The sequence below is a fragment of the Microtus pennsylvanicus genome, chromosome 1 (genome assembly GCF_037038515.1).
Source record: "Microtus pennsylvanicus isolate mMicPen1 chromosome 1, mMicPen1.hap1, whole genome shotgun sequence".
Classification (NCBI taxonomy): domain Eukaryota; kingdom Metazoa; phylum Chordata; class Mammalia; order Rodentia; family Cricetidae; genus Microtus; species Microtus pennsylvanicus.
Window position 1 is genome coordinate 99,523,732 of NC_134579.1, and position 24,749 is coordinate 99,548,480.

The 24,749-nt window shown below is 47.8% G+C and overlaps 1 protein-coding gene across 8 annotated transcripts; it reads left to right on the plus strand.

Annotated features, from left to right (window-relative positions):
* Positions 1–1,857: 1,857 nt before the first annotated feature.
* On the plus strand, positions 1,858–23,652 carry LOC142851675 (paired immunoglobulin-like type 2 receptor beta-2). Of its 8 annotated transcripts, XM_075975608.1 has the most exons (7): positions 13,216–13,242; positions 13,604–18,121; positions 18,665–18,950; positions 19,261–19,644; positions 21,820–22,009; positions 22,765–22,822; positions 23,313–23,652. In XM_075975608.1, the coding sequence occupies exons 3-6, from the start codon at positions 18,734–18,736 to the stop codon at positions 22,775–22,777; spliced, it is 804 nt and encodes a 267-aa protein (XP_075831723.1). In that variant the 5' UTR covers positions 13,216–13,242; positions 13,604–18,121; positions 18,665–18,733; the 3' UTR covers positions 22,778–22,822; positions 23,313–23,652. The 8 variants fall into 8 exon arrangements, with proteins under 8 accessions (XP_075831777.1, XP_075831759.1, XP_075831767.1 ...); XM_075975599.1 differs by having other exon boundaries at positions 13,604–18,950; XM_075975617.1 differs by having other exon boundaries at positions 13,604–18,950; positions 22,765–22,795.
* The last annotated feature ends 1,097 nt before the right edge of the window (positions 23,653–24,749 follow it).

A 24,749-nucleotide genomic window follows, 5' to 3' on the forward strand; every position in this document is an offset into this window, starting at 1 on the left:
TCATGCATGTGGCGACTAGAGAGCAACGTCCGGCTTTACTACTCCAGACACCGTGTACCTGGACATTTTGTGTTGTTAGTTGCTTGTTTTGTTTGTTTGTTTTCTGTGTTTCTTTGTTTGCTTTTTATTATTCTTGTTTTTATGGGTCTGTTTTGTTTTTGTTTGGTCTCACTATGTAGTCCTGGTTGGCCTGGAACTCAATATGCAGACCAGGCTAGATTCACACTAGCAGATGTCCGTTTGCCTCTGCCTCCCATATGCTAGAAAGAAGGTATGTGCCAACAAGGCCACCGTAATTTTTTAGATTATATTTACTTATTTATTGTAGGAGGAAGGGCACACTCACTTTGCAGCCTGAGCAGCAGCCAGGTTCTAACACTGCAGTCTGACACTCCCCATGGTCACGTGTATGTAAAAGCCCCATGTGTGCACACCACAGCCCCAGGCTGCTCTTCCACAGAAAGTGCCCCTCCTCTGTGAAAGCATCTTGGCGGCAGGGCCCAGTCACTGCTATTGGGGGAAACTGGGTTCTCACTACAGGAAAATGATTACAGCCTGCTGGACAGAAATCGTCCCACAGGCAGGGTCCCTATGGGAAACAACTGAGTCCCGGACTTGAAATTAGAACAGAGTTCATGATCTGGGATTGTGTGGCCAGCAGGTGGCAGCAGTGAGGCTGAGCACAGGAACTGCGGGGATCCTGAGGGACCAACCAGAGCCTGCAGGAGACCAGCAGCTGGCGCAGGGCAAGCTCATTAGGCCCAGTCCTTCCTTTAAAGACTTAGCAAGGGGTGAGGAAGGCAGAGAAAGCAGACATGACAGAGGGGGCTGCATAGTCACCTGCAGGGAAGCATGGAGAAGGTAGTCAATGCCAGGAAATCTGAGGAAATGGGAAGACACCTCTGCCCATCTCATTAATAAAGAATGATGCCACTTCCTCTGATACAATCACATCTTCCTGCCCTTCAGGGAACTGGTGACACCTTGTCATGGGGAAGGGTGGGATGACCTCCACAGAACCAGCCCTTTGGCCACCACATCCACTGCCCCCACATCTCACGACTTAACTATTCACAAACCAGCTGTGTCCAGTCTCAGTGATGTCCCAGGTGATGTCATGACTGACACATTGCTGTTCTGAGCCCTTTTTGCCCACTCCATTCAAAGAAGGTTCTAGAACAGCCACAGCTAGAACGAATCCTGAAGTGTTCTGTGGGAATAGCCTCCCTGGAGCCCAGCAGCAGATCCGTGGCCTTGAGGGGAGTTCAGAGGCTGCACTGAGCAGGAAGTCAGTGTGGAGAGTGAGACTAGGAGAAGTCAGTCAAACTGAAGTCCAATCGCCTGCCGTGTGCCAGTCATGTGACATGTGCCAGGCTTCTCTGATCCTTGGTTTCCTCTTCTGAGTGTGTGTTAAGGGTGGTGGGAGGCAGGAAGACTCCTTCAGAAGCTGGAGTAGCTCTGGAGTCACTGTTGAGGTGAAGAAGACGAATTTATAACTTACCAGGAAGCACAGGGAAATTACAGACTCGGCAACAGCGAGCAGTCAGGGCAAGAGTGTCCGCTGGGCATTGGTTTTCGTGGGGTTCTGTGAGGAGTCCCTGACAGGCAGCAAGAGTGCAAAGAGCAGACAATGGTGGGGGCACCAAGCTAGGGCTGGGACTGAATGTGTTTCCTCATCACCTCCTGCCTCATACTTTCTGGTGAGCAGAAAATTATTAATCTCGTAACTGTGATTATGAGAGAGAGAGAGAGAGAGAGAGAGAGAGAGAGAGAGAGAGAGAGAGAGAGAGAAAGAGAGAGACAGCATGAGGGGAGCCATAGTGAGAAACATACTGAGGGGAGGGCAGGAGTGGAGGAAATGGGAGCTGAGGAAACGGTGATTACAGGCTGTATAGGGAATGGGAACGACTGGATAAGACAGGAGGTCAAGGTGGAAGAGAGGAGAGCCCGGCATGCAGAGGTCAAGGCTGCATCTTCCAGCAAAAAATGGGGGCTGAGCTCATGGGTGCAGTCATCTTCTCAGTGACCACAAGGGTGGATCTTCTGTAACGTGGGAAAGAAGAAGCCAGAATGATAAAGGAAGTTGCTGGCCACAAGGAGGTGGAGATGGGGAGGTCCTGCCCCCCACCCAGTCCTCCACATGAGAAAGGCCAGGGAATGTCGGTCATTTTACCCTGATTCTCTCCTGACTCCTGAGCACCCAGGGTTCCTCCACGGGGCCTCCTCCACTGTCTGAAGGCTCCGCTGGTCTCACTTCCTAGAGGGATTCCGGACATGGCTTGGGTCCTGCTTCTGCTGCTCCCAGCAGCCTGCCTGCAAGCTGGTGAGTGGTGGGGACCTCACTAGTGGGGACCTAAAAACAAGAGGGGTGAGTGGGGCTGGGAAGAGTGGGCTGTTTTGTGGACAGGTGACTGCTAGAGGAACCAACCTGTCCTCTGAGCCACAAGAGAGAGCTCATCTTCAGAGTGGGTCCAGCACAACTCTTCCTGTCTACCCTGTCTCCTACTGGACAGTGGGAAATAGAGAAAGTCCTTCCCTGAGTCCTCCTCCTGCCTGTGGTGAAGACTCGGGAAGCTCTGGGGTGTCCTTTCCATCCCCTGCAGTGGTTTCAGATTCTTCCCCATCCTTCCCAGGGAACTCAGCAGGATACAACAGAGTAAATACCTTCGGTGTCAACCAACCAGCACACCTCTCTGGTGTCCAGGGCGGCTCCATTGAGATCCCCTTCTCCTACTACTTCCCCTGGAAGTTGGCAAAGGATCCACAGATGAGGATTCTCTGGAGATGGCAGGCCTTCCATGGGGAATTTATCTACAACTCTTCCTCGGGTTTCATCCATGAGCATTTCAAGGACCGGCTCATCCTGAACTGGACACAGCCTCAGACATCCGGAGTCCTCAGAATCCTGGACTTGAAGGAGAAGGACCAGACAGTGTACTTCTGCCGAGTTCATCTGAACACGAAACATGGCATACAGCTGTGGCAGTCAACTGGTGGGACCCAACTCACCATCACCCCTAGGAAGCACATCCCAGGTCAGCCCCGTGTTCCTGGCTTTTTTTATACCATAGATGTCATTGGAGATCTTACAAGTCTGATCCTTCCCAGATTCCTCTGGTGTGTTCTATCCACTGTCCAGAGCTCTACCTTTCTTTTCCCATAATCACCTGCAAGCCATAGCATCTCTCTCAAAGCTGCCCCCTAATTTTGCCCTCTGATCCCACCCCACTCCTGGGCCCCAGCTCTTCTCAGATGGCCCAGTCTCCTGCTCCTTTCTCCAAACTACACTACTACCCTGCTACCCAACCCTCACTGCCAGAAATTCATGAGTATCTGACCTTTACAAAATGGAGCAGCCCTCACTTGGTGCTGTGCCAGGGTCTCCGTTAGATCTCAGTGGACATTATATCTCGTGCCTTCTGGCTCCCATGTATACCCATATTCCCCTGGGTCCCTGACCCAGTTTCATTTTCCCCTCCCTCAGTTCCCTCTTCTCCCTCACGTTCTCCCCATGATCAGGTCTCCTGGTTGCTTCACCTCCTCTGTGGCAGCTGTGACTTCAGCCTCCACTCAGAGTGCACTCAGTCCCAGCCTAGTCACCGTGTGGGTGTTACCACGGCCACCTGTCACCACTGCTGGGCACTCTCATGATCATTATACAGAGAGAGACATGGAGACCAGCAGAATTCAACCCCTGCCCCAGGTCATGCTGGTGACCAACAGATCCCACAAGGACCCTTTACCTCCAAGCGTCTCTCAACTATAGACACATGGTCTCTGCTGGAGTTCACTCTATTGTTTGCCTCCTTCTATCTGGATTTTGTGGAGCATATAAGTATGGTGTAAGCATATACGTATGTGTGTGCATGTGTGTCTTGTATGTTTGTGTGTGTGTGTGTGTGTGTGTGCGCGCACGCACACACATATACCACATTTTTGTGCTTGTGAAGGCCAGAGTGCGGCACTGGGAATCCTCCTCTAGTAAGATCGACTATATCACCTTGAGGCAGGGTCTCTCACTGAACCTGGAGCTCACTGTTCTGGGCTAGGCTGAAGGGGTATGAAGCTGCGATGATCCTCTTGTCCCCATCTCCTATGGTGTTGAGGTTACAGGTGATCACGTGGCCTGTCGTACAAGGAAAGTGTGTGATACCTCAGGAAGGAACACCTAAGGTAGGAACCTGGAAGCAGGAACTGAACAGAAGCCATGGAGGGAGGCTTCTTTCTGGGCTTTCTCAGCCTGCTTTTATTATAGCATCCAGGACTAACAGCCCAGACATGGCACCACCCACAGTGAGCTGGGCCCTCCCGCATCAATCAAATCAAGAAAATGTCCTACAGACTTGCCTATGGGCAATCTGATGGAGGCATTTTCTCAGTTGAGGTCCCCTTCCCAGATAACTACAGCTGTGTCAAATTGACACAATAACTAACCAGAGCACAGGGCAAGTGCTTTCTGGACTGAGCCGTCTCTGCAGTTGCTGACCTGCCTTTTCTCCTCTCAGGACTGCACTTTCTTAGTGACTCTAACGTTATCCATGACAGTTGCCGATGGGACTCTTTCCTTCTCGGTCATTACTGAACCCGACATTTCCAGCAACTTTGTTTTTTGTTTTGTTATTTTGGGACATTCTGGGAAAGAAGGTAGTATATAAGTATAGATATATATACATATACACACACACATTTGCCTAAACTCCCTGTTAAGATTAGGGCAACAAACGAAATTCTTTATATAAAATTTCTGGAACTGAATAGTAATGATGGCTGCTCTGGCTCTACAAAATGAATGTGCTTTAAGGACACTGGACCGCATATTGCTGAGTTCAAATGATATATTGTACATTACATACATTTATACCTGAGGCAGGGTCTCACTATGTAGCCCTAGCTGACCCAGAACTTGTTATGTAGACTAGATGGGCATTGAACTCACAGAGATCTGCCTGTCTCTGTCTCTCAAATGCTGGGATTAGAGGTTGCTCCACCAGTGAGATAAGAACTGTTTTTTAAGTGGGGTGGTGCAAACCTGTGATCCCAGTGGAAGGTGGAAGCAAAGAGGTCAGGCGTCTAAGGTCATTAGCTACACAGCAAATACAAGGCCAGTCTGGGCTACATGGACTCCATCTATAAATAAATGTTAAGAGCAGTGGCTTTGTGATTGTGAGGACCAAAGTTCAAATCCCATAACCCACGCAGGAACCTGGATGTCCCTACATAAGCCATGACACCAAGGAGGTGGAGGCAGGAGAATTGCACAGTTTGTCGGCTTTCAGTCTACCTGATACTTGAGCCCCCATTTCACAGAGAGAAGCTGCCCCTGAGGAAGAGATGGAGAATGTTGCAAGAGGACACAGAAGCCTCTTCTGCCCCCACATGTATATTCAGGAGCACATCTCTATCCTCTGTATGTGTGTGTGCGCTCATGTGCTTGTGTGTATAGATGCATGTATGTACACTCAGCAGGTACATACTACACACACACACATAAAACGAACAGCAAAAATATTTTAGTTGTATTTGATTAAATATTTCATACATTTTACAATGTATTTTCATAGCTACATGAAAAAAAAGCAGCAACTTGTGCAATAGGTTCTTCCCATCTACCCGTGGTGAGCTACCAAGAGCAATGGCAATAGTCTGTGTGGGATTGGGGGCTCTGAACCTCACTTACTAATAACACATAGGGAGGCAAGGCATGCCTGGCACTGAGAATTTGTTCAGTAACTCACGTCTAAGGAGCAGCCTTGTCCACCCTGGCAGGCTACTTCTGTTCTAACAAGGACTGTTACTAGAAATGACTGTTTAGATCTGTGTGACTTAGAGATTGCTCTTTGTAAGGGATGACATGAGCGTCTGAGGACATTCCTACCAGGAAGTAGAGTTGTCATTCTCACCCAATTCTCAACCTCAGCATCTGTTCCCGTCTTCCTGTGTGAGCTTCTAAGAGCTGCTCCCATCCCACATCCCCAAAGGAGACTAGATACCAGACAATGCAGTTCTATGATCTAGGTCTGGAGTTAGACTCACTGCTCTAAGCAAAGAAAACAGCCAGGCCTCTAAATTATCGCTTCTGGGCTATGCTGTCGTCAGTCGTTGTGATCCTGGTGTTGTGGGTCTTTCTCTGGGATAGTTAATTAATTCTCCTGCTGCCCTTGAGAGTCCTGAACTAAAGTCATCAGTGAACCGAGGTGAAGGTGAGCATAGGAGGTAAGAATCTTTTATGTGGGATAAAACCAGAACAGCAGCTTGGGCAGGTGATGCTCTATGCCTGGATCCTAAGCCCTGACCAAATGCCTGCTGATAAAGATAATTGCAGGAAGGCAGATCTCTGCGCTTACCTAGGAGAGAGGAACAGGGCCTGGCAGTGGGAAACTGTTCTGAACTAGGGAATTAATTCCCAAATATGTAAGAGAAGGGAAGCCAGCTACAGTGAAAAATCTACAGCAAAGGACAGCCACTTCGTTCACAAAGCAAGAACGCAAAAGCCTTGCCTTTGGTTTCCCTTAGGAGATCCCTTGGTTCTGATAAGTCTCTCCTGAAAGGATGACTGGGCAATTACTCTATGATGTCACAGCTTCCAGCGCTCAGCTTGACCAGATTGGGAGGAGAAACAAGGAGGTCCAGTGACAACCCCCAACTCCGTATTTGGGATTTGACACATCCTGACCTGAGGTTTAGGCCTAAATAGAAGACAAGACATAAGCACAGCTAAGCAGTCCCAGGTCCGGTGTGGCCCCGCCCACAGTGAGCCATCATCCTATGTCTCCAGTCTCTCCTGCAAGATGATCTGAGGAGTTGTCAGAACTGTGTGAATTCTGTTTCTGGGAGATCAGTTCTTTACTGGCTGGCTCCAAGCTTTGCCTCTTCCTTCTCCCAGCTTGAGACTCCTTGGGTGTCTCCAGTTCCTTCGAGTCCCTTGCTTCAGTGTCTGACGACAAAAAGTGCTGCAGAGGCATCTCTAGAATCTTCACTCCTACTGGGAAAGTTCATGCTGACTTCCTTCATCTCTTCCCAGCCCCCAGGACCACCTCTCCAAGCCCCACCACTGCAACTTCTGCACACACCAAAAATACCCTCACAGCCACAGAAGGTCAGATGAGTGGAGAAAAACAGACTTTGCATCTGGGAATCAGGTTTGGGGTGGGTGAGCTCATTTACATTAAGGGATATTAATGACCAGTGGTTGCTATCTCCTGCTAATTTAGTTTTCATTGTTGGTGATACTAATTTGTGCATTTTTTCTTCTTCAGAATTTGCTGTAACGAGATCATCAATTGTCTGTGTTTTTGTTGGTGTAGCCATCTTCCTTGGTTTGGAGTTTTCCTTCTAGTATTTTGTATAGGGATGGATTTGTGGCTAGGTATTGGTGAAATCTAGATTTGTCATCGAATATCTTGTTTTCTAATTTTATGGTATTGACAGTTTTGCTGGGTGTAGTAATCTGTGCTGGCATCCGTGGTCTCTTAATGTCTGCATAATGCTTGACCATGACCCTCTGGCTTTCATCATCTCCAATGAGAAATCAGGTGTAATTCTGATAGGTCTACCTTTATAAGCTACTGGCCTTTTTCCTTTGCAGCACTTAATATTCTTTCTTTACTCTGTATGTTTAGTGTTTTGATTATTATGTGGCAAGAGGACTTTATTTTTGGATCCAGTCTATCTGGTGTTATATAAGCTTCTTGTATCTTCATAGGCATATCTTTCTTTTTTATTTATTTATTAAGGATTTCTGCCTCCTCCCCGCCACCGCATCCCATTTCCCTCCCCCTCTTCCGATCAAGTCCCCCTCCCTCATCAGCTCGAAGAGCAATCAGGGTTCCCTGACCTGTGGGAAGCCCAAGGACCGCCCACCTCTATCCAGGTCTAGTAAGGTGAGCATCCAAACTGCCTAGTCTCCCCCAAAGCCAGTACGTGCAGTAGGATCAAAAACCCACTGCCATTGTTCTTGAGTTCTCAGTAGTCCTCATTGTCCGCTATGTTCAGCTAGTCCGGTTTTATCCCATGCTTTTTCAGACCCAGGCCAGCTGGCCTTGGTGAGTTCACAATAGAACATCCCCATTGTCTCAGTGTGTGGGTGTACCCCTCGCGGTCCTGAGTTCCTTGCTCGTGCTCCCTCTCCTTCTGCTCCTGTTTTGGACCTTGAGATTTCTGTCCGGTGCTCCAATGTGGGTCTCTGTCTCTGTCTCTGTCTCATTTCATCGCCTGATGAAGGTTAATATTCAGGAGGATGCCTATATGTTTGTCTTTGGATTCACCTTCTTATTTAGCTTCTCTAGGAACGTGAATTATAAGCTCAATGTCCTTTATTTATGGCTAGAAACCAAATATGAGTGAGTATATCCCATGTTCCTCTTTTTGGGTCTGGCTTACCTCACTCAGGATAGTGTTTTCTATTTCCATCCATTTGTATGCAAAATTCAAGAAGTCCTTGAGTGGGAAGTACTCTACAACACATGGGCACAGGAGACCACTTCCTACATATAACCCCAGCAGCACAGACATTAAGGGCCTCATTGAATAAATGGGACCTCCTGAGACTGAGAAGCTTCTGTAAAGCAAAGGACACTGTCACTAAGACAAAAAGGCAACCCACTTACTGGAAGAAGATCTTCACCAACCCCACAACTGACAAAGGTCTGATCTCCAAAATATATAAAGAACTCAAGAAACTAGACCATAAAAGGCTAATCAACTCAATTATAAAATGGGGCGCTGAGCTGAACAGAAAATTCTCAACAGAAGAAGTTCAAATGGCCAATAGACACTTAAGGTCATCCTCAACTTCCTTAGCAATCAGGGAAATACAAATCAAGACAACTTTAAGATATCATCTTACACCTGTCAGAATGGCTAAAATAAAAAACACCAATGATAGCCTTTGCTGGAGAGGTTGTGAAGAAAGGGGTACCCTCACCCATTGCTGGTGGGAATGCAAACTTAGGCATATCTTTCTTTAAGTAAAGAAAGTTTTCTTCTATGATTTTGTTAAATAAATTTCTGTGCCTTTGAGTTGAATTTCTTCTCCTTCTATACCTATTATTCTAAGATTTGGCTTTTTAATGGTGTCCATATTTCCTATATATTTTGGGTTAAGCTTTTGTTAGATGTAATGTTTTCTTTGACTGATGAGTCTATTTCCTCTATTGCATCTTCAGCACTTGAGATCCTCTCTTCCATCTCTTGTATTCTGCTGCTCACGCTTGCATTTGTGGTTTCTGAACTTTTTCTCATAATTCTTGGTTCTATAATTTCTTCAGCTTCTGTTTTCTTTATTGTTTCTATTTCAGTTTTCAAGTCCTGAATAGTTCTTTTATATGTTTCATTTATTTGGGGGGGGGGTTTCTTTAAGTGATTTGCTGGTATCTTCCAATTTTTTGTTTGTCTTTTCTCAATTCCTTTAAGGAAATTTCACATTTAATCTCTAAAAATTTCAAACCTTCTCTTGAGGATAATTTTTAGGTCATCTTATTCTGGGGTTGTTCAGGTCTTGCTGTTGAGGGGTCTTTAGGTTTTACTGGTATTGTGTTGCTCTTTGGGGTGTAACATGTAATCTTACTTTTCTATTCATTTTCCTCCAATAGGTGTGGTTGAGGCTGTCTAAGATTCTGTTGAATAATCTTCTAGGTATCAGTGAATCCAAAGCTCAGATGGTCGTTCCTTGTGGTACAGTCAGTGTCACAGTTCTAGTTACCCGTATGATTATTCAGTGTTCCTGGACATAGCTCAGCGCTCCTGTGTTGCTCTGTTCCCTTGTAGTTTGCTGTGTCAGGTCTACTTTGGCCTAGGTTGCCTGATTTGCCTAGTTTCTGTAAATCCTGGTCTGGATCCCCTCCTCCAGAAGTCCCTAGCTTGGAGTTGAACCTGTTCTGGTAGAGATTGCTGACTCTGGATGTGGTCACTGGCTCAATCCTGATTCGCCAGTGTCTCGGGACTGGCATGGCTCCTGGGACTGGATTTGCTTATGGCTTCTGCTCCTGGTGGAGCTATTTGCTCTCTGTCCTAGGTAGCTGGTTCTGTCCCACTCTTGTTCTGTCCCATTCCGGTTCTGATGGAAATCACTAACTCTGAATTGGGTCACTGGCTCAATACTGATCTGCCAGTGTCCCGATACTGGGTTGGCTTCTGGGACTGCATTTGCTCCTGTCTTCTGCTCCCCAAGCATTGATAATTCTTCATTTGCATTCAGAGTCTAGAGGAAACATTCAGGAGCCGTTCCCTTATTTTCTGAGACAGGGTCTCTCACTAGCTTCAAGTTTGCCAAATAGACTAGGCTGGCTAACCAGTGAGCCCCAGGGACATACCTGTTTCTGCCACATTTTACTGGTAAACAACTCACTCAACTCTGTTTGGTGTGGAACTAAATATATATAGACAGGCTGGCTTTAACTCACATAGATCTGGCTGCCTCTGCCTTTACAACTAAGATTAAAGGTCATGCACAGTTCACCATGATCTTCATTGGATACTAGGGATCAAACTTGGTGTCTAAGTTCCTGAGAGCAAACACAATACAGACTGAGACATCTGCTTGTTCCATACATTTATGACCAAAACAACTATATTTCTATGACTTAATTATCTGTGACTAAATGTAAATCTGAGGACACACAGCCAGGACAGGTGGAGGTGTGCATTGAGCTTGCTCTCCTGGAGTCTCAGCCTTCAGCATGTGTTCCCCTCTGTGAACTTCTAACAGCTGCTCCCCATCCCACCTCCCACAGAGGAGACAAGATGTGACCCTCACCCCATCCCTCCTCATCCAGGGAGGATCTGCTCACTCCTCATCTCTCCCCAGCAGTCAGAACCATCACAAAGAGCCCCTCCACCGTCACCTCTGCAGTCACCACAGCTGGACTGGAGGACACAGAGGGCCAGAAGAATCCTTCACTTGTGAACATAGGAGCCATTTTTGGGGTGGTGGTGGCCACGGCTGTGCTCATAACCCCCGTCTATGTGATGCTGATATTCCTCTGGTGGAAGAAAAGGTGAGTGGTCCAGGACAGGCTCTCACCTGAGCTTACCTCTGAGTTTTGTCAGTTGTGGGACATGGAGATTGGTAAATGTATTAGTCAGGGTTCTCTAGGGTCACAGAATTTATGGAATGAATATATGTATAAATATATAGTGAAATATATTTTTGAATATAATGAATATATGGGAATTTGTTGGAATGACTTATGCTTGCCATAAACAATGACTAACTGTGAATGGAAAGACCAAGGACCCAGTAGCTTCTCAGTCCCACGAGGCTGGTGTCTCAGCTGCTCTGCTGCGATCTTGACTATGGAAATAAATGTGATGACGGAGGTGAGGGCAAGTAGGTGAAGGATTCCTGCTTCCCTTGTCCTTGCACCAGCTTAAAACAGAAGGAGTGGCCCGGATAAAAAGTGCCTTCCAGCCTCGTGGTCTGCATCAAAGGCATGCTGTCTTCCTCCCTTGAGATCCAGATCACAAGTGTGACCCTTCATTACTGGATTATAGTTCAATCCCGATTCAGTCCAAGTCAGCCAAGAACAGCCAGCACAGGAAACATATGCAGGGCAGAGAACAGGGAACAGAAGGACAGAAAGGAGGCTGAACCCACTCAGGACTGAATCTGCTCCTAATTCCTTAGAGTCCCAGCTGGAAATTAGAGGATCAAGTGCAGATGAACACAGCCTGCCTCTGAGGAATTCAAGGGACTCGCAGGAGCCCCAGGGGCTATCTGCTCATTTGGAAAGAGCTGTGGCTGCTAAACAAGGTCTGAGGTAGAGCAGCCTTCAGAGACAGCATCTCACAGGAGATGAGACTGTGAAGACAGAGAACTGCTTGAGGTGGGGATATGGTATCAACACAGAAATTAAACAACGGTGTGCAATAGACCCACGGGTGAAAAGAACATGTCTGGGAGAACCTACACTAAGAGAGGTGAAAGATTTGTACCTTAAAAACTTCACATTGCTTAGAAAAATGAGAGAGCAGCCAGGAGACAGATCAGTTGGTGAAGTGTTTGCCCATAAACACAAAACCATGGGTACCATCCCTAGGGTTCACAGATAAAGTTGACTACGTTGGCAGATACTGGACAGAAAGGTGCAGTAGGATCCATGAGGCTCACTATGCTGCCAGGCTTGCCCAATCAGTGAACCCCAATCAAGGGCAGACCTGTCCCCAAAACTATAGTGGACAGCTCCTGCAGGTTGATACCCAAGGATATAACTCTACCACCCACATGTGTGTGCATATGCAAATGTGCACATACATATATGTACTGCACAGAAATAAAATTATGAAAAGTAGAAAACTACTGAAATATGTAAGGACATTTGAATAATGGAATTTTTATACAATAACTCTTTACAATGAAAAAAAAGTCAATGTAGTCTCTATTCAAATCCCAATGGCTTTTCTGGAAAGACAAATGATTTTTCTTCTAAAATCAAAAGCATTCTAAGAAACAAACATGTGCACACGGTAGGGAACACCTTAATCCCAGCATTGAGAAGTACATGGGGGCAGAATTAAGAGTTCAAGCTGTTATGAAGTTACATAGAAAGTTGAAGGTCAACCTGGCTTCCGTAAGAGCTTGGATACACATCAAACAAAAGTAAAGTGTGGACTGGATTCAGAGCAGACTTGAATCCATGGTAAGAAGACTACAGGACAGGAGCAGAGATGAGCAGATAGTGGAGTATATTGGAAAGCCCAGAAATTAAGACTTAAACATGCAGGCCCTGGTTTTCACAAGGGCTCAGCCCTGCAATAGATAAGAAGAGCAGCTGAGAGGTGGAGAGCAGCAGTCTGGGGGGCAGCAGATCTGACTGGGATTTGAACCCCGAGACTGAATCTGCAGGGAGCAGCAGCTGCACTCACAGGGAAGCCAGGGATCCAGGTTCCAGGGAGACAAATGGGAGGCCTGGTGAGTGCAGAGCAGGGAGAGCAGGGAGGGGACATGAGTTCAAGGCAGGGGAAGGAAGCAAAGGGAGAAGGACATGGACAAGGGGCAGTGGACAGGAGAGCTGTCCTCTGATTGGCTGTGCTGTGCAGAAGGACAGCTGAGGACCAACCTCAGGTCCTGGTGACTCTCAGACCTGTCCCTGAATGGCTGCTACAGAGCTGTTTGCTGCCCTGGGCCCCTAATGTTGTCTGAACCCAGAGAACAGCTGAGAGGCAGACAGAGGATCAGCATGGCTGCCACACTGACACTGGTTCTTCTCCTACAGGCCAGCAGACTAAAGCTGAAACCCCAGCCAGGTGAGCGGCTGACATCCCAAGGAGCAGGTGAGGGGCTGTTTGAGGAAGTTTGTTATGAGAGACAGACAGAAGCATTGATTGTCCGTCCAGCTAGTCTAGAGTTCCAGGTCAATGAGAAACCATGTCTTAAAAAAATAATGTAGATTCTTCAAGGGGATATTATGGTCATGGCATTATCTAAGTTTAATTTAAATGAAGGGTTTGAAAATTACGTATTAATGGACAAAAGAAAAGTGGGGAGCACAGAGATAGCTCCGTGGGAGAAGGTGTCTGCAGCCACAACCAATGACCTGCATTCATTTGGGGACCTAAATAAGAAAAGTAGAAAACTGACTACAGAAAACCGTCCTCTCCTTCTCAGGCACGGCACTGTTAGTCCCCAGCTAATGGAACTCCAGGGGCCAGCATCGCTCACCAGGGTGGTGAATTTCATTCGAATTAAGGCTTGGTGGCCACACATCCTACATCTTCAACCGCTTCCTTCACCAAAGCCTGGAAATCAGAGAGCAGGGCTGTACCCTGTGCTGTGAAACATCCGTCCATGGACAGGTACAAGAAGAGAACCCTACTTCTCAATGTGCACTTGAATTCCTTTCCTCAGAACCCTGTCAATTTGTCTGTCTCTGGTGCTGAGATCCCAACTCTGCTGTTACCTACCTGTCCATGAAGTTAATAACATTTTTAATAAATGTCTTCCTCCCAGCAATGCCCATCCTGTCTCTCATAACACCCCATGTGAGACCTTAGAGAACAGCAGATTGTGTCCGTGAGCAGCGACACTGAGAGAGGCAGGGACCATGGTCCACACTGAGAACCACTGCATGAGAACCCTGTTCCTCTCTCCATTCTCCCTGGACACTGACATCTCAGCCTCAGGCCCTGGCCACTTCATGCTCCTCCTCTGGTGACAGACCATGGCTTGCTTGGGTCCCATATTCAGTATCCGTTCCTCACAGGCCCAACAACAAACACTCATTATCCTTATTTCCTGCTGTGTGGATGTTCTGACCTGTGGGGTCTCCCCTAAGACAAGACTTCTTTCCCAAGTCCAGCCTGTCTTAACATTTGATAGTCTCTATACCAAAGAGCATGCTGGGACATAAGGACAGCATCCACACTGACCAATAAGGATGAAATCCAGGCTGTTTTCACAGCCAGAGGAGGTGCATGGGCATTTGCCAGTGTGGCTGTACTTGGCCCCCATATGCCCATACGGAGTGGCATTATTAGGAGGCATAGCTTTGTTGGAGTAGGTGTGGCCTTGTTGGGTTGGAGGAAGTGTGTCATTGGGGAACTGGGTTGTACGTCTCCAATGCTCAGGCTACACTTACCGTAGATACTGTTCACTTCATGTTACCGGTTGATTCAGAGGGATAACTCTCAGCTCCTTTTCCAGCACCATGTCTGCCCGCATGCTACCATGTCCCACCATGAAGATAATGAACTAAACCTCTGAAACTGGAAGACACCCCAAATTAATTATTTCCTTTATAAGAGTTGCCATGCTCATGGTGTCTCTTGACAGCAATAGAAACCCTAAGACAGGCATGCCTGATTTAGATCCACCAATCACAGTCCTGCATAGATGCAGCTCTTTTTCCATCAATGAAATGTCTCAAATGTGTGTCAATCAGGGGCCTTTGCTGAGTCATTGGAAAACTGTCCCATCCCCATAGGCTAGCTGAAGATGGATGGGTGTTGAATAAGTCACCAAGGCTTCTCACGACTAAAGTAGAGTCTCCTGGGGCAGCTGTGAGATGTCTACTGTGGTATAACTGGATCCAAGCCTCTGAGACTGAACTCAGCAGCAATGACCTTGTGAACTTGAAGACAAGAGAATTTAAAGAAACTGTTTTTCGTTAGATTCACTGAAATAAATTTTGTGACTATTAATAGTTCACTTTAGTAATGTTGAAAACTGGGGTGGTGTCTCCTCTGAGCATCCCTGAGGTGTTCACACAGGCAGGCTGCCGTGATAACCATCCGCCCAGTCATCTACAGTATGGTTAATTCACCATCACCGCCCTCCAGGCAGCTGGGCCCAGAGAAGGGGCCTCATGCATGTTACTCCAATGGTCACGTGAATTGCCATATAAACTTCCATTGTTCAAAAAGGAGGAACAATAAAGGGGCCCACAAAAGGCTTACACAGAACCAACATTCTCAACATAATTTACATAAAATTCCCTCAGTGTGCAGGGAGCATGACTCTAGGAATGGCAGCAGACATGAGGTCTAGCCGGGTTACGACTCTTTAGGATTTGTGTTCCCCAACCAGAGCCATTCAGTAACAAAAAATACTAGAGGAATCCGGGTATGGTGGCATAACCATGTAATCTCATTGATTGAGAGTAGAGATAGAAGGATAATGAAATGGAAGCTATTTTTAGTACCTATAGATTCTAAATCCAATCTAGGTTACATAGACTCTGTTTTGAAACCAACAAACCAAAGCTCACCAAACCCAAAAGTAAAGAGAGGTCATGGAGGCAGTCCAACCATTAGTTCAGTTTGCACGAAGACAGAGAACTTGAAGACAAGAGAATCTAAAGAAACAGTTTTTCTTTAGATTCACTAAAATAAATTTTTGACTATTAATAGTTGGCTTAAGCAATATAGAAAGTTGAAGAGGAAATTGAGAGTTTCTCAGGTTCTGTGACCTCAAACTCAATGACATGTGAGTTCCTTCCTCTGCTTTGGTTATCTGCAGAACATGGAAGACTAATCCAGAGGAGCAGGTGGCTGATGTGGTCACCCAGCTGCTCATTAGACTTGTAGGACATGGTATAGAGTCTCTTCTTGAGGCTCCCCTATACAGGGGTGCAGGGAGGTGCTCACATTGAGGATGGAGAACACATCACAGATGTTGATGTCATCAAGGGTAGAAAAGAGGGTTCAGATGGGGGTGGGACAACTGTGCTACTGTAAAGTCCTAGTGCAGCCTGAGTGTCCTGTCTACACCACAGGCCATCATCCTCCACCCTCTCTCTAGCATCCCCTCAACTCTCTCGGGACCCAGTCAGGGCAGCTACTCTGGGTTTCTTCTGGGTGCTCTTAGATGCTAGTGGGGATTAAAACTCAAGGAGTGGGAGAGTGGATGCTGTGACAGATGGATGGACAGATGGACAGTTGTCATCTATGAGTTGTCTGCTGGGGCAGGTCCCATCTGCCCTTCACTGTGTTATTTGAGGGAAGTTTCTGGAATTGGATGGTTCTGGCAGAAGTAGGAAGGGTTGAGTCTATTCTCTGCCATCACTATCATGGGAAAACACAGCTGGGTATAAAATCAGGGTCTGAATGCTGGGGACACGATCAGGAACTGGAGTCTGAAGAGTCGCAGAGGCTGGCCTCAAGAGACCGTGTTTACTCAGGATGACTGGGAAAACATGTGGGGGCACATCAGCTATGGGTGTCTCCCTGCATGACATGTCTGTGTCTGTATTCAGCTGCACATGTGTGCACGTGTGAGCTCCCCTATGTGGAGGGCAGCGGACAAACTCAGGGGTTGCTACTCAGAACACATTCCACCTTGGATTTCTTTCTTTTTTGTTTGTATTGGTTTTTATGAGACAAAGTCTATATAGCCATTGCTGGCCTGGAACTTGATAAATAGACCAGGACAGCCTCAAACTCACTGAGATCCACTCATGTTTGCATCTGACTCTGCCTCTGCCTCCCCGAAGCTGGAATTAAAGGCATGCACCACCATGCCTAGCCCACTATATGTTTTAGATTTTAAAATTACACTTATTTATTCTATGGGAGCAGGCTCCCTGAGCAGCAGCCAGGTTCTAACACTGCAGTCTGACACTCCTCCCCATGGTCACATGTATGTACAAGCCCCATGTGTGCACTGGACAGCCCCCGCTGCTCTTCCACAGAACGTGCCCCTTCCCTGTGAAAGACTCATGGCTTCAGGGCCCAGTCACTGCTATTGGGGGAAATGCAGTTGTCACTGTAGGAGACTGATTACAGCCTGCTGTACAGAAATCGTCCCACAGCAGGGTCCCTATGGGATACAACTGTGTCCAGGACTTGAAATTAGAACAGAGTTCATGATTTGGGATTGTGTGGCCAGCAGGTGGCAGCAGTGAGGCTGAGCACAGGGACAGCTGGGATCCTGAGGGACCAACCAGAGTCTGTTGTGTAAAATGCTGGAGACCAGCTGCTGGCACAGGGCAAACTCATTAGGCCCAGTCCTTTCTTTAGAGACTTAGCAAGGGGTGAGGAAGGCAGAGAAAGCAGACATGACAGAGGCGGCTGCATAGCCACCTGCAGGGGAGCATGGAGAAGGCAGTCAGTGCCAGGAAATCTCATTCAGAGAGTATAATGCCATTTTTTCTGGTACAATCACATCTTCCTGCCCTTCAGGGAACTGGTGGCACCTTGTCATGGGGAAGGGTGGGATGACCTGCTACAGAACCAGCCCTTTGGCCATCACAGCCACTGCCCCCACATCTCACAACTACTCTAATCATGAACCAGCTGCATCCACTCAGAGATGTTCCAGGCAGTATGTCATGACTGACACATTGCTGCTTTTTGCCCACTGCATTCAAAGAAGGTTCTAGAACAACCACAGCTAGAAGGAATCACTGAAGTGTTCTGTGGGAACAGCCTCCCTGGAGCCCAGCAGCAGATCCGTGGCCTTGAGGAGAGTTCAGAGGCTGCACCGAGCAGCTGGAGGTCAGGTCAGTGTGGGGAGTGAGACTAGGAGAAGTCAGTGGTACTGAAGTCCAATAGCCTGCCATGTGCCAGTCATGTGACATCTGCCAGGGTCTCTCTGACCCTTGATTTCCTCTTCTGAGTGTGGGTTAAGGGTGGCAATAGACAAAAAGTCTCCTTCAGAAACTGGAGTAGCTCTGGAGTCACTGTCGAGGTAAGGGAGACAAGTCTATAACTTACCAGGAAGCACAGGGAAGTTCCAGCGAGCGCCAGGGCGAGAGTGTCCACTGGGCCTTAGTTTTCCAGGGTCGCTGTGAGGAGTCCCTGACAGGCAGCAAGAGTGCAAAGAGCAGACGATGGTGGGGGCACCAAGATAGGGTTGGGACTGAATGTGTTTCCTCATCACCTCCTTCTTCACTGTGTCTGGTGAGCAGAAAATGATCTTTCCCTTAACTGTGACTAGGAGGGAGAAAGAGAGAGAGAGAGAGAGAGAGAGAGAGAGAGAGAGAGAGAGAGAGAGAGAGAGAGAGAGCGCCAACATGAGGGGAGCCATAGTGAGAAACAGACTGGGGGGAGGGCAGGAGTGGAGGAAATGGGAGCTGAGGAAACAGTGATTGCAGGCTGCATAGGGAATGGGAAAGACTGGATAAGACAGGAGGTCAAGGTGGAAGAGAGGAGAGCCCAGCATGCAGAGGTCAAGGCTGTATCTTCCAGCCATAAATGGGGGCTGGGTTCTAAGGCACAGTTATATTCTCAGAGACCACAAACGCGGATCTCCTGCAACATGGGAAAGAAGAAGCCAGAGTAATATTGGAAGTAGCTGGCCATGAGGAGGTGGAAGATTGGAAGGTCCTGCCCCCACTCAGTCCTCCACATGAGAAGAGCCGGGGATTGTGAGTCACTTTACCCTGATTCTCTCCTGACTCGTGATTACCCCAGGGTCCATCCACAGGGACTGTTCTCCCACTTGATGGCTCCGCTGGTCTCATTTCCTGGGATGATGAAGGCCGTGTCTTGGGTCCTGCTTCTGCTGCTCTCAGCTGGTGAGTGGAGGGGACCTCACTACTGGGGACTTAACCACAGGAGGTGTGAGTGGGTCTAGCAAGAGTCGGCTGGCATGTGAACATGTGACTGCTCTAGGAGCCAACCTGTCCTCTGTGCCCCAAGAGAAAGCTCATCCTCAGATTTGGTCCAGCTCAACCTTTCCCCGTCTGTCCTGTCCCACAAGAGACAGTGGGACATAGGGACAGTCCTCCTCTGTGTCCCACACCTGCCTATAGATGATGGTTCAGGAAGCTCTGGGTTGTCCATTCCATCCCTGACGTGGCTTCAGATTCTCCTCATCCTTCTCAGGGAACCCAGCAGGATGCTACAGAAAAAGATATTTTGGGGTCATGCAACCAGTACGCCTCTCTGGTGTCCAGGGCAGCTCCATCGAAATCTCCTTCTCCTACTTCCCCTGGGAGTTGGCATGGGATTCAGAGATGACGATTCTCTGGAGATGGAAGCGCTTCCATGGGGAATTGATCTACAACTCTTCCTCGGGCTTCATACATGAGCATTTCAAGGACCGGCTCATCCTGAACTGGACACAGCCTAAGACATCCGGAGTCCTCAGAATCCTGGACTTGAAGGAGAAGGACCAGACAGTGTACTTCTGCCAAGTTCATCTGCGCACAAAACATGGCAGAGAGATATGGCAGTCAATGCATGGGACTCGACTCACCATCACCCATGGTGAGTCATCCTGGTAGTGGCTTTGATGCCTCTGGCTTCCTTGTCCCTTAGGTGTCCCCTCAGGTTCCACAGCTCTGAGACTGGTTTTATATCCCTTTCCCTTGGCTCTGCCCAGGCCTTTGACAACAGGATCTTTCCACTGTAATTGTGTCCAAGCCTTGGCTGTCTCCATGACTGTGTCTGTCTTCTCTGCTCAGAGGGAACCCCACCCCTCTCTCAGCTTCAGGTTCTTTCCTATCCCCGTAGTTCACCTCCTTTCTGACCCAAACTAACACTGTGGTCCTGTCCACTTCCCCTTCCCCTGACCTCGAGGTGGATTGACTTCTCCAGGATGTAGCTGAATCACTTGGTCCTGTGTCAGGACTCAAGTTAGTCCCCATATGGAGCATCTCCACACAGCTCTAACCTAAGGCCAGAATGAACAGTAAGTGCACGTTGGATGTTCTTGGTGTCCTCTGGTCTGACTATGAACTGCTAGATGTCACCACAGTCTCCATTTCCCATACTAAATCCCCAGGACACATCCCTCACCTCTCCCTGCCCACTCCACGTCTCCTCTCCATCTCCCAACTCCCCTTTCTCCTCCATTGCTCTGAGCTCTACCTTAAAAGCACCAAGAATTTTTAAACTGATGTCCCAATGTCATGATCTGGTGGCTCTGTCTTCTGATCCTGGCCTCTCCTCAGAAGCAGAAGTGACTGCAGGCCCATGCACACTGAGCCCCGAGGCCCAGCTTTGTCACAGTGGAACTCTATACACGGCCACCCTGGAGCTGAGGGAGTCTACCTGCTCGGTTGTTGATCACAGCCTTGCTCCAGGGGTGTTTATTTGTGTATTTATTTATTCATGATTTTCACAACACCGGTTCTCATGCTTGAGCCCTGGCTGTCCCAAAATTGACTATGTAGACCAGGCTGGCCTTGAGCTCACGGAAATCTGCCTGCCTCCTTCTCCCGAGTGCTGAGACTAGAGCCATGTGCCACCACATCCAGCAGTGGCTGTTGACTGGATTAAAGCCAATCTGTGAGAGGATGCCCACAGCAGAGTTCTCTGTGCAGTCTGTACGGCTGCCATGTTGACCTGATGTAAACTCAAAAGGCAGCTGCCAGGGCTCAGGGAAGGGAAAGCTGCTTCTTGGCTCTAGATCAGGGGTTCTCAACCTTCCTAAGGCTATGACGCTTATGTTGTGGGGACCTCAACCATATAATTATTTTTTGCTATTTCATAACTGTAATTTTGCCACTGTCATGATTTGCAGTATAATTTTATGATATGCAGGATATCCAATATGGACCCTTATGGGGCCATGGACCCCCATGTTGAGAAGTACTCGTCTATAATATCCAAATAGGTAAATGTGAAAATTAACCATAGTGATGTTTGTAGAGCAAATGAATGTTCTCTGCCCTGCACTGTGATATACTCCTATGACTAAAATTATATACATTCTGTTATAGTTTATGTATTCTGTGTGTGTGATCATTTGAGTCTGTTAATCGAGGTGCGTGTGTGTGTGTGTGTGTGTGTGTGTGTGTGTGTGTGAATGTACACATTTGTTCAGTGCCTGTGGAGGCTACAGTACAACTTCAGGTGTTATCCACCTTATTTTTTGAGACAGGGTCTCTCATTGGCTTCAAGGTTGTCATGGAGGCAAGGTTGTGAGACCAGTGAACCCCAGAGACACACCTGTCTCCACCTCCTCATTACAGGGATTACAACTCATTCAGTTCTGTTTCCTGTAGAACTCTATGTAGATAGCATGGCTTTAACTCAGAGAGATCTGCCTGCCTCTGCCCCTTGGGCTAAGATTAAAGGCTGTGCCCAGTTCACCCAGCTCATTGTATCGATACTAGGGATCAATCTCAGGTCTAAGTTTTGAGAGCAAACACTCTATTGGCTGAGAAAATGTCGTGTTCTCTACATCTATAACATAACAGCCGTATCTCTGAGGCTTCGTTATCTGTGACAAGATGAAGATCTGAGGACACACAGCCAGGACAGGTGGAGGTGTGCACTGAGCTTGCTCTCCTGGAGTCTCAGCCTTCAGCATGTGTTCCCCTCTGTGAACTTCTAACAGCTGCTCCCCATCCCACCTCCCACAGAGGAGACAGATGTGACACTCTTCCCATCCCTCCTCATCCAGGGAGGATCTGCTCACTCCTCATCTCTCCCCAGCAGTCAGCACCACCATGCAGAGCCCCTCCATCATCACCTCTGCAGTCACCACAGCTGGCCTGGAGGATACAGAGAGCCAGAGGAATCCTTCACTTGTGAACATAGGAGCCACGGTCGGGGTGGTGGTGGCCACAGCTGTGCTCATAACCCCCGTCTATGTGATGCTGATCTTCCTCTGGTGGCAGAAAAGGTGAGTGGTCCAGGACAGGGCCTCATCCAAGCTTCCCATGTAAGTTTTTTCTGCTGTGTGACATGGAGAAAGGTAAATGTATTAGTCAGGTCTATAGAGTCTTGGACTTATTGAATGAATATATGGATATATGAATATATAATTAAATATATTTATAAATATATACGGGAAATTATTGGAATGACTTACAGTTGCCATCCAACAATGACTAGTTGTGAATGGAAAGACCGCAGCTGCTCTGTCCCAGCTGCTCAACTGGGATCTTGAAGACAGAAATGAATGTGATGACATAGGTGAGAGCAAGCAGATGAAGACACATTTCCCTTTTTCCACCGCCCTTACTGCTTCCAGCAGAAGGTGTGGCCCGGATGAAGGTGTGCCTTCCAGCCTCATGGAGGGGATAAAGGCATGCTGTCATCCTCTCTCAAGATCCAGATCACAAGTGTGACCTCCATTTCTAGATTACAGTTCATTCCAATTACAGTCCAATTGACAGCCAAGAACAGCCAGCACGGTAAACAAAGGGAGAAGTCATAGGCAAGGGGCAGTGGACAGGAGAGCTGTCCTCTGATTGGCTGTGCAGAAGGACAGCTGAGGACTGGCCTCAGGTCCTGAAGATTCTCAGTCCTGTCCCTGATTGGCTGCTACAGAGCTGTTTGCTGCCCTGGGCCCCTAATGTTGAACACAGAGAACAGCTGAGAGGCAGACAGAGGATCAGCATGGCTGCCACACTGACACTGGTTCTTCTCCTACAGGCCAGCAGACTAAAGCTGAAACCCCGATCAGGTGAGCAGCTGACATCCCAAGGAGCAGGTGAGGGGCTGCTTGAGGAAGTTTGTTATGAGAGCATATAAGGGAGCTAGAGAGATGATCTGAAATAGAAACCCTTGCACACGGGCAGGAAGACCTGAGTCTGACTGGGAGAAACCCACACTGTAAACCAGGGGAATGACAGAAATATGTAATCCCAGTTCTGGACAAGCATGTGATAGACAGAGTCGTGGAGCTGTCTGTCCAGCTGGTCTAGCGTACTGGCTGAGTTCCAGGCCAATGAGAGACCATGTCATAAAAAATAATGTGGATTCTTCAAGGGGATAAATCATGGTCGTGGCATTTTCTAAGTTTATTTTAAATGAAAGGTTTGAAAATTACGTATTAATGGATAAAAGAAAAGTGGGGAGCAGGAAGAGATAGCTCCGTGGGAGAAGGTGCCTGCAGCCAAGACCAATGGCCTGCGTTCATTTGGGGGACCTATATGGGGCAAGTAGAAACTGACTATGGAAATCTGTCCTCTCCTTCTTAGGCACAGCACTGTCTGTTAGTCCTCAGCTACCAGAAAACCAGGAGCCAGCATCGCTCACCAGGGTGGTAAGTTTCCTTCAAATTAAGACTTGCTGGCCACACATCCTGCATCTCAACATCTTCCCTCACCACGGCCTGGTAATCAGAGAGCAGGGCTGCAGGCCTGTGCTGTGAAACATCCGTCCATGGACAGGAACAGAAGAGACCCCACTCCTGCCATGTGCGCTCTGACTTCCTTTCCTCGGAACCCTGTTAATTTGTCTGTCTCTGGTCCTGAGATCCCAACTCTGGTGTTACCTCTCTGTCCATGGAGTTAATAACATTTTTAATAAATATCTTCCTCCCAGCAATGCCTATCCTGTCTCTCATAACACCCCATGTGAGAACTTAGAGAACAGCAGATTGTGTCCGTGAGCAGCGACACTGAGAGAGGCAGGGACCACGGTCCACACTGAGGAACCACTGCATGAGAACCCTGTTCCTCTCTCCATTCTCCCTGGACACTGACATCTCAGCCTCAGGTCCTGGCCACTCCATGCCCCTCCTCAGGTGACAGACAAGAGCTTGCTTGGGTCGCAGATTGGGCTTCCTTTCCTCACAGGCTTATCTACATCCACTCTCTTTCCTTACTTCCTGCCATGTTGATATTCTGACCTGTGGGGTCTCCCCTGGGACAAGACTTCTTTCCCAAGTCCAGTCTGTCTTAACATTGATAGTCAGTGGGTCAGCTTCTACCAGAGAGCATGCTGGTACATAAGGATAGCATCCACACTGACCAATAAAGATGAAATCCAGCTGCTTTCACAGCCAGAAGAGGTGCATGGGCATTTGGCAGTGTGGCTGTAGTTGGCCCCCATATGCCCATAGGGAGTGGCACTATTAGGAGGCATAGCTTTGTTGGAGTAGGTGTGGCCTTGTTGGAGGAAGTGTGTCATTGTGGAGGTGGGCTCTCAGGTCACCTATGTTCAATCCATGCTCAGAGTAGATGCAGTTCACTTCCTGCTCCCTGTTGATTCAGATGGATAACTCTCAGCTCCTTTTCCAGGACCATGTCTGCCTGCACGATGCCATGTCCACCATGAAGATAATGAACTAAACCTCTGAAACTGGAAGCCATTCCAAATTAATTTTTTCCTTCATAGGAGTTGTCATGCTCATGGAGTCTCTTGACAGCAATAGAAACTCTAAGACAGGCATGCACGATTCAGATCCACCAATCACAGTCCTGCATAGATGCACCTCTTATTCCATCAGTGACAAGTCTCAAATGTTTGTCAACCATGGGATTTTGCTGAGTCATTGGAAAACTGTCCCATCCCCATGGGAGTGGCTGAAGCTAGGAGGGGTAATGGAGAAGTCACCAAGGCTTCTCACAACTAAAGTAGAGTCTCCAGGGGCAGCTGTGAGATGTCTGCTGTGGTGTAAATGGATCAGAGAC

What these genes read in the sequence shown, in the direction of transcription:
- LOC142851675 (XM_075975599.1), top strand. Translation starts at nt 18,734, where the DNA reads ATGAGGAGGTGGAAGATTGGAAGGTCCTGCCCCCACTCAGTCCTCCAC. An exon ending in GCTTCTGCTGCTCTCAGCTG is followed by an intron (nt 18,951 to 19,260) that starts GTGAGTGGAGGG and finishes CATCCTTCTCAG; the next exon opens with GGAACCCAGCAGGATGCTAC. An exon ending in TCGACTCACCATCACCCATG is followed by an intron (nt 19,645 to 21,819) that starts GTGAGTCATCCT and finishes ATCTCTCCCCAG; the next exon opens with CAGTCAGCACCACCATGCAG.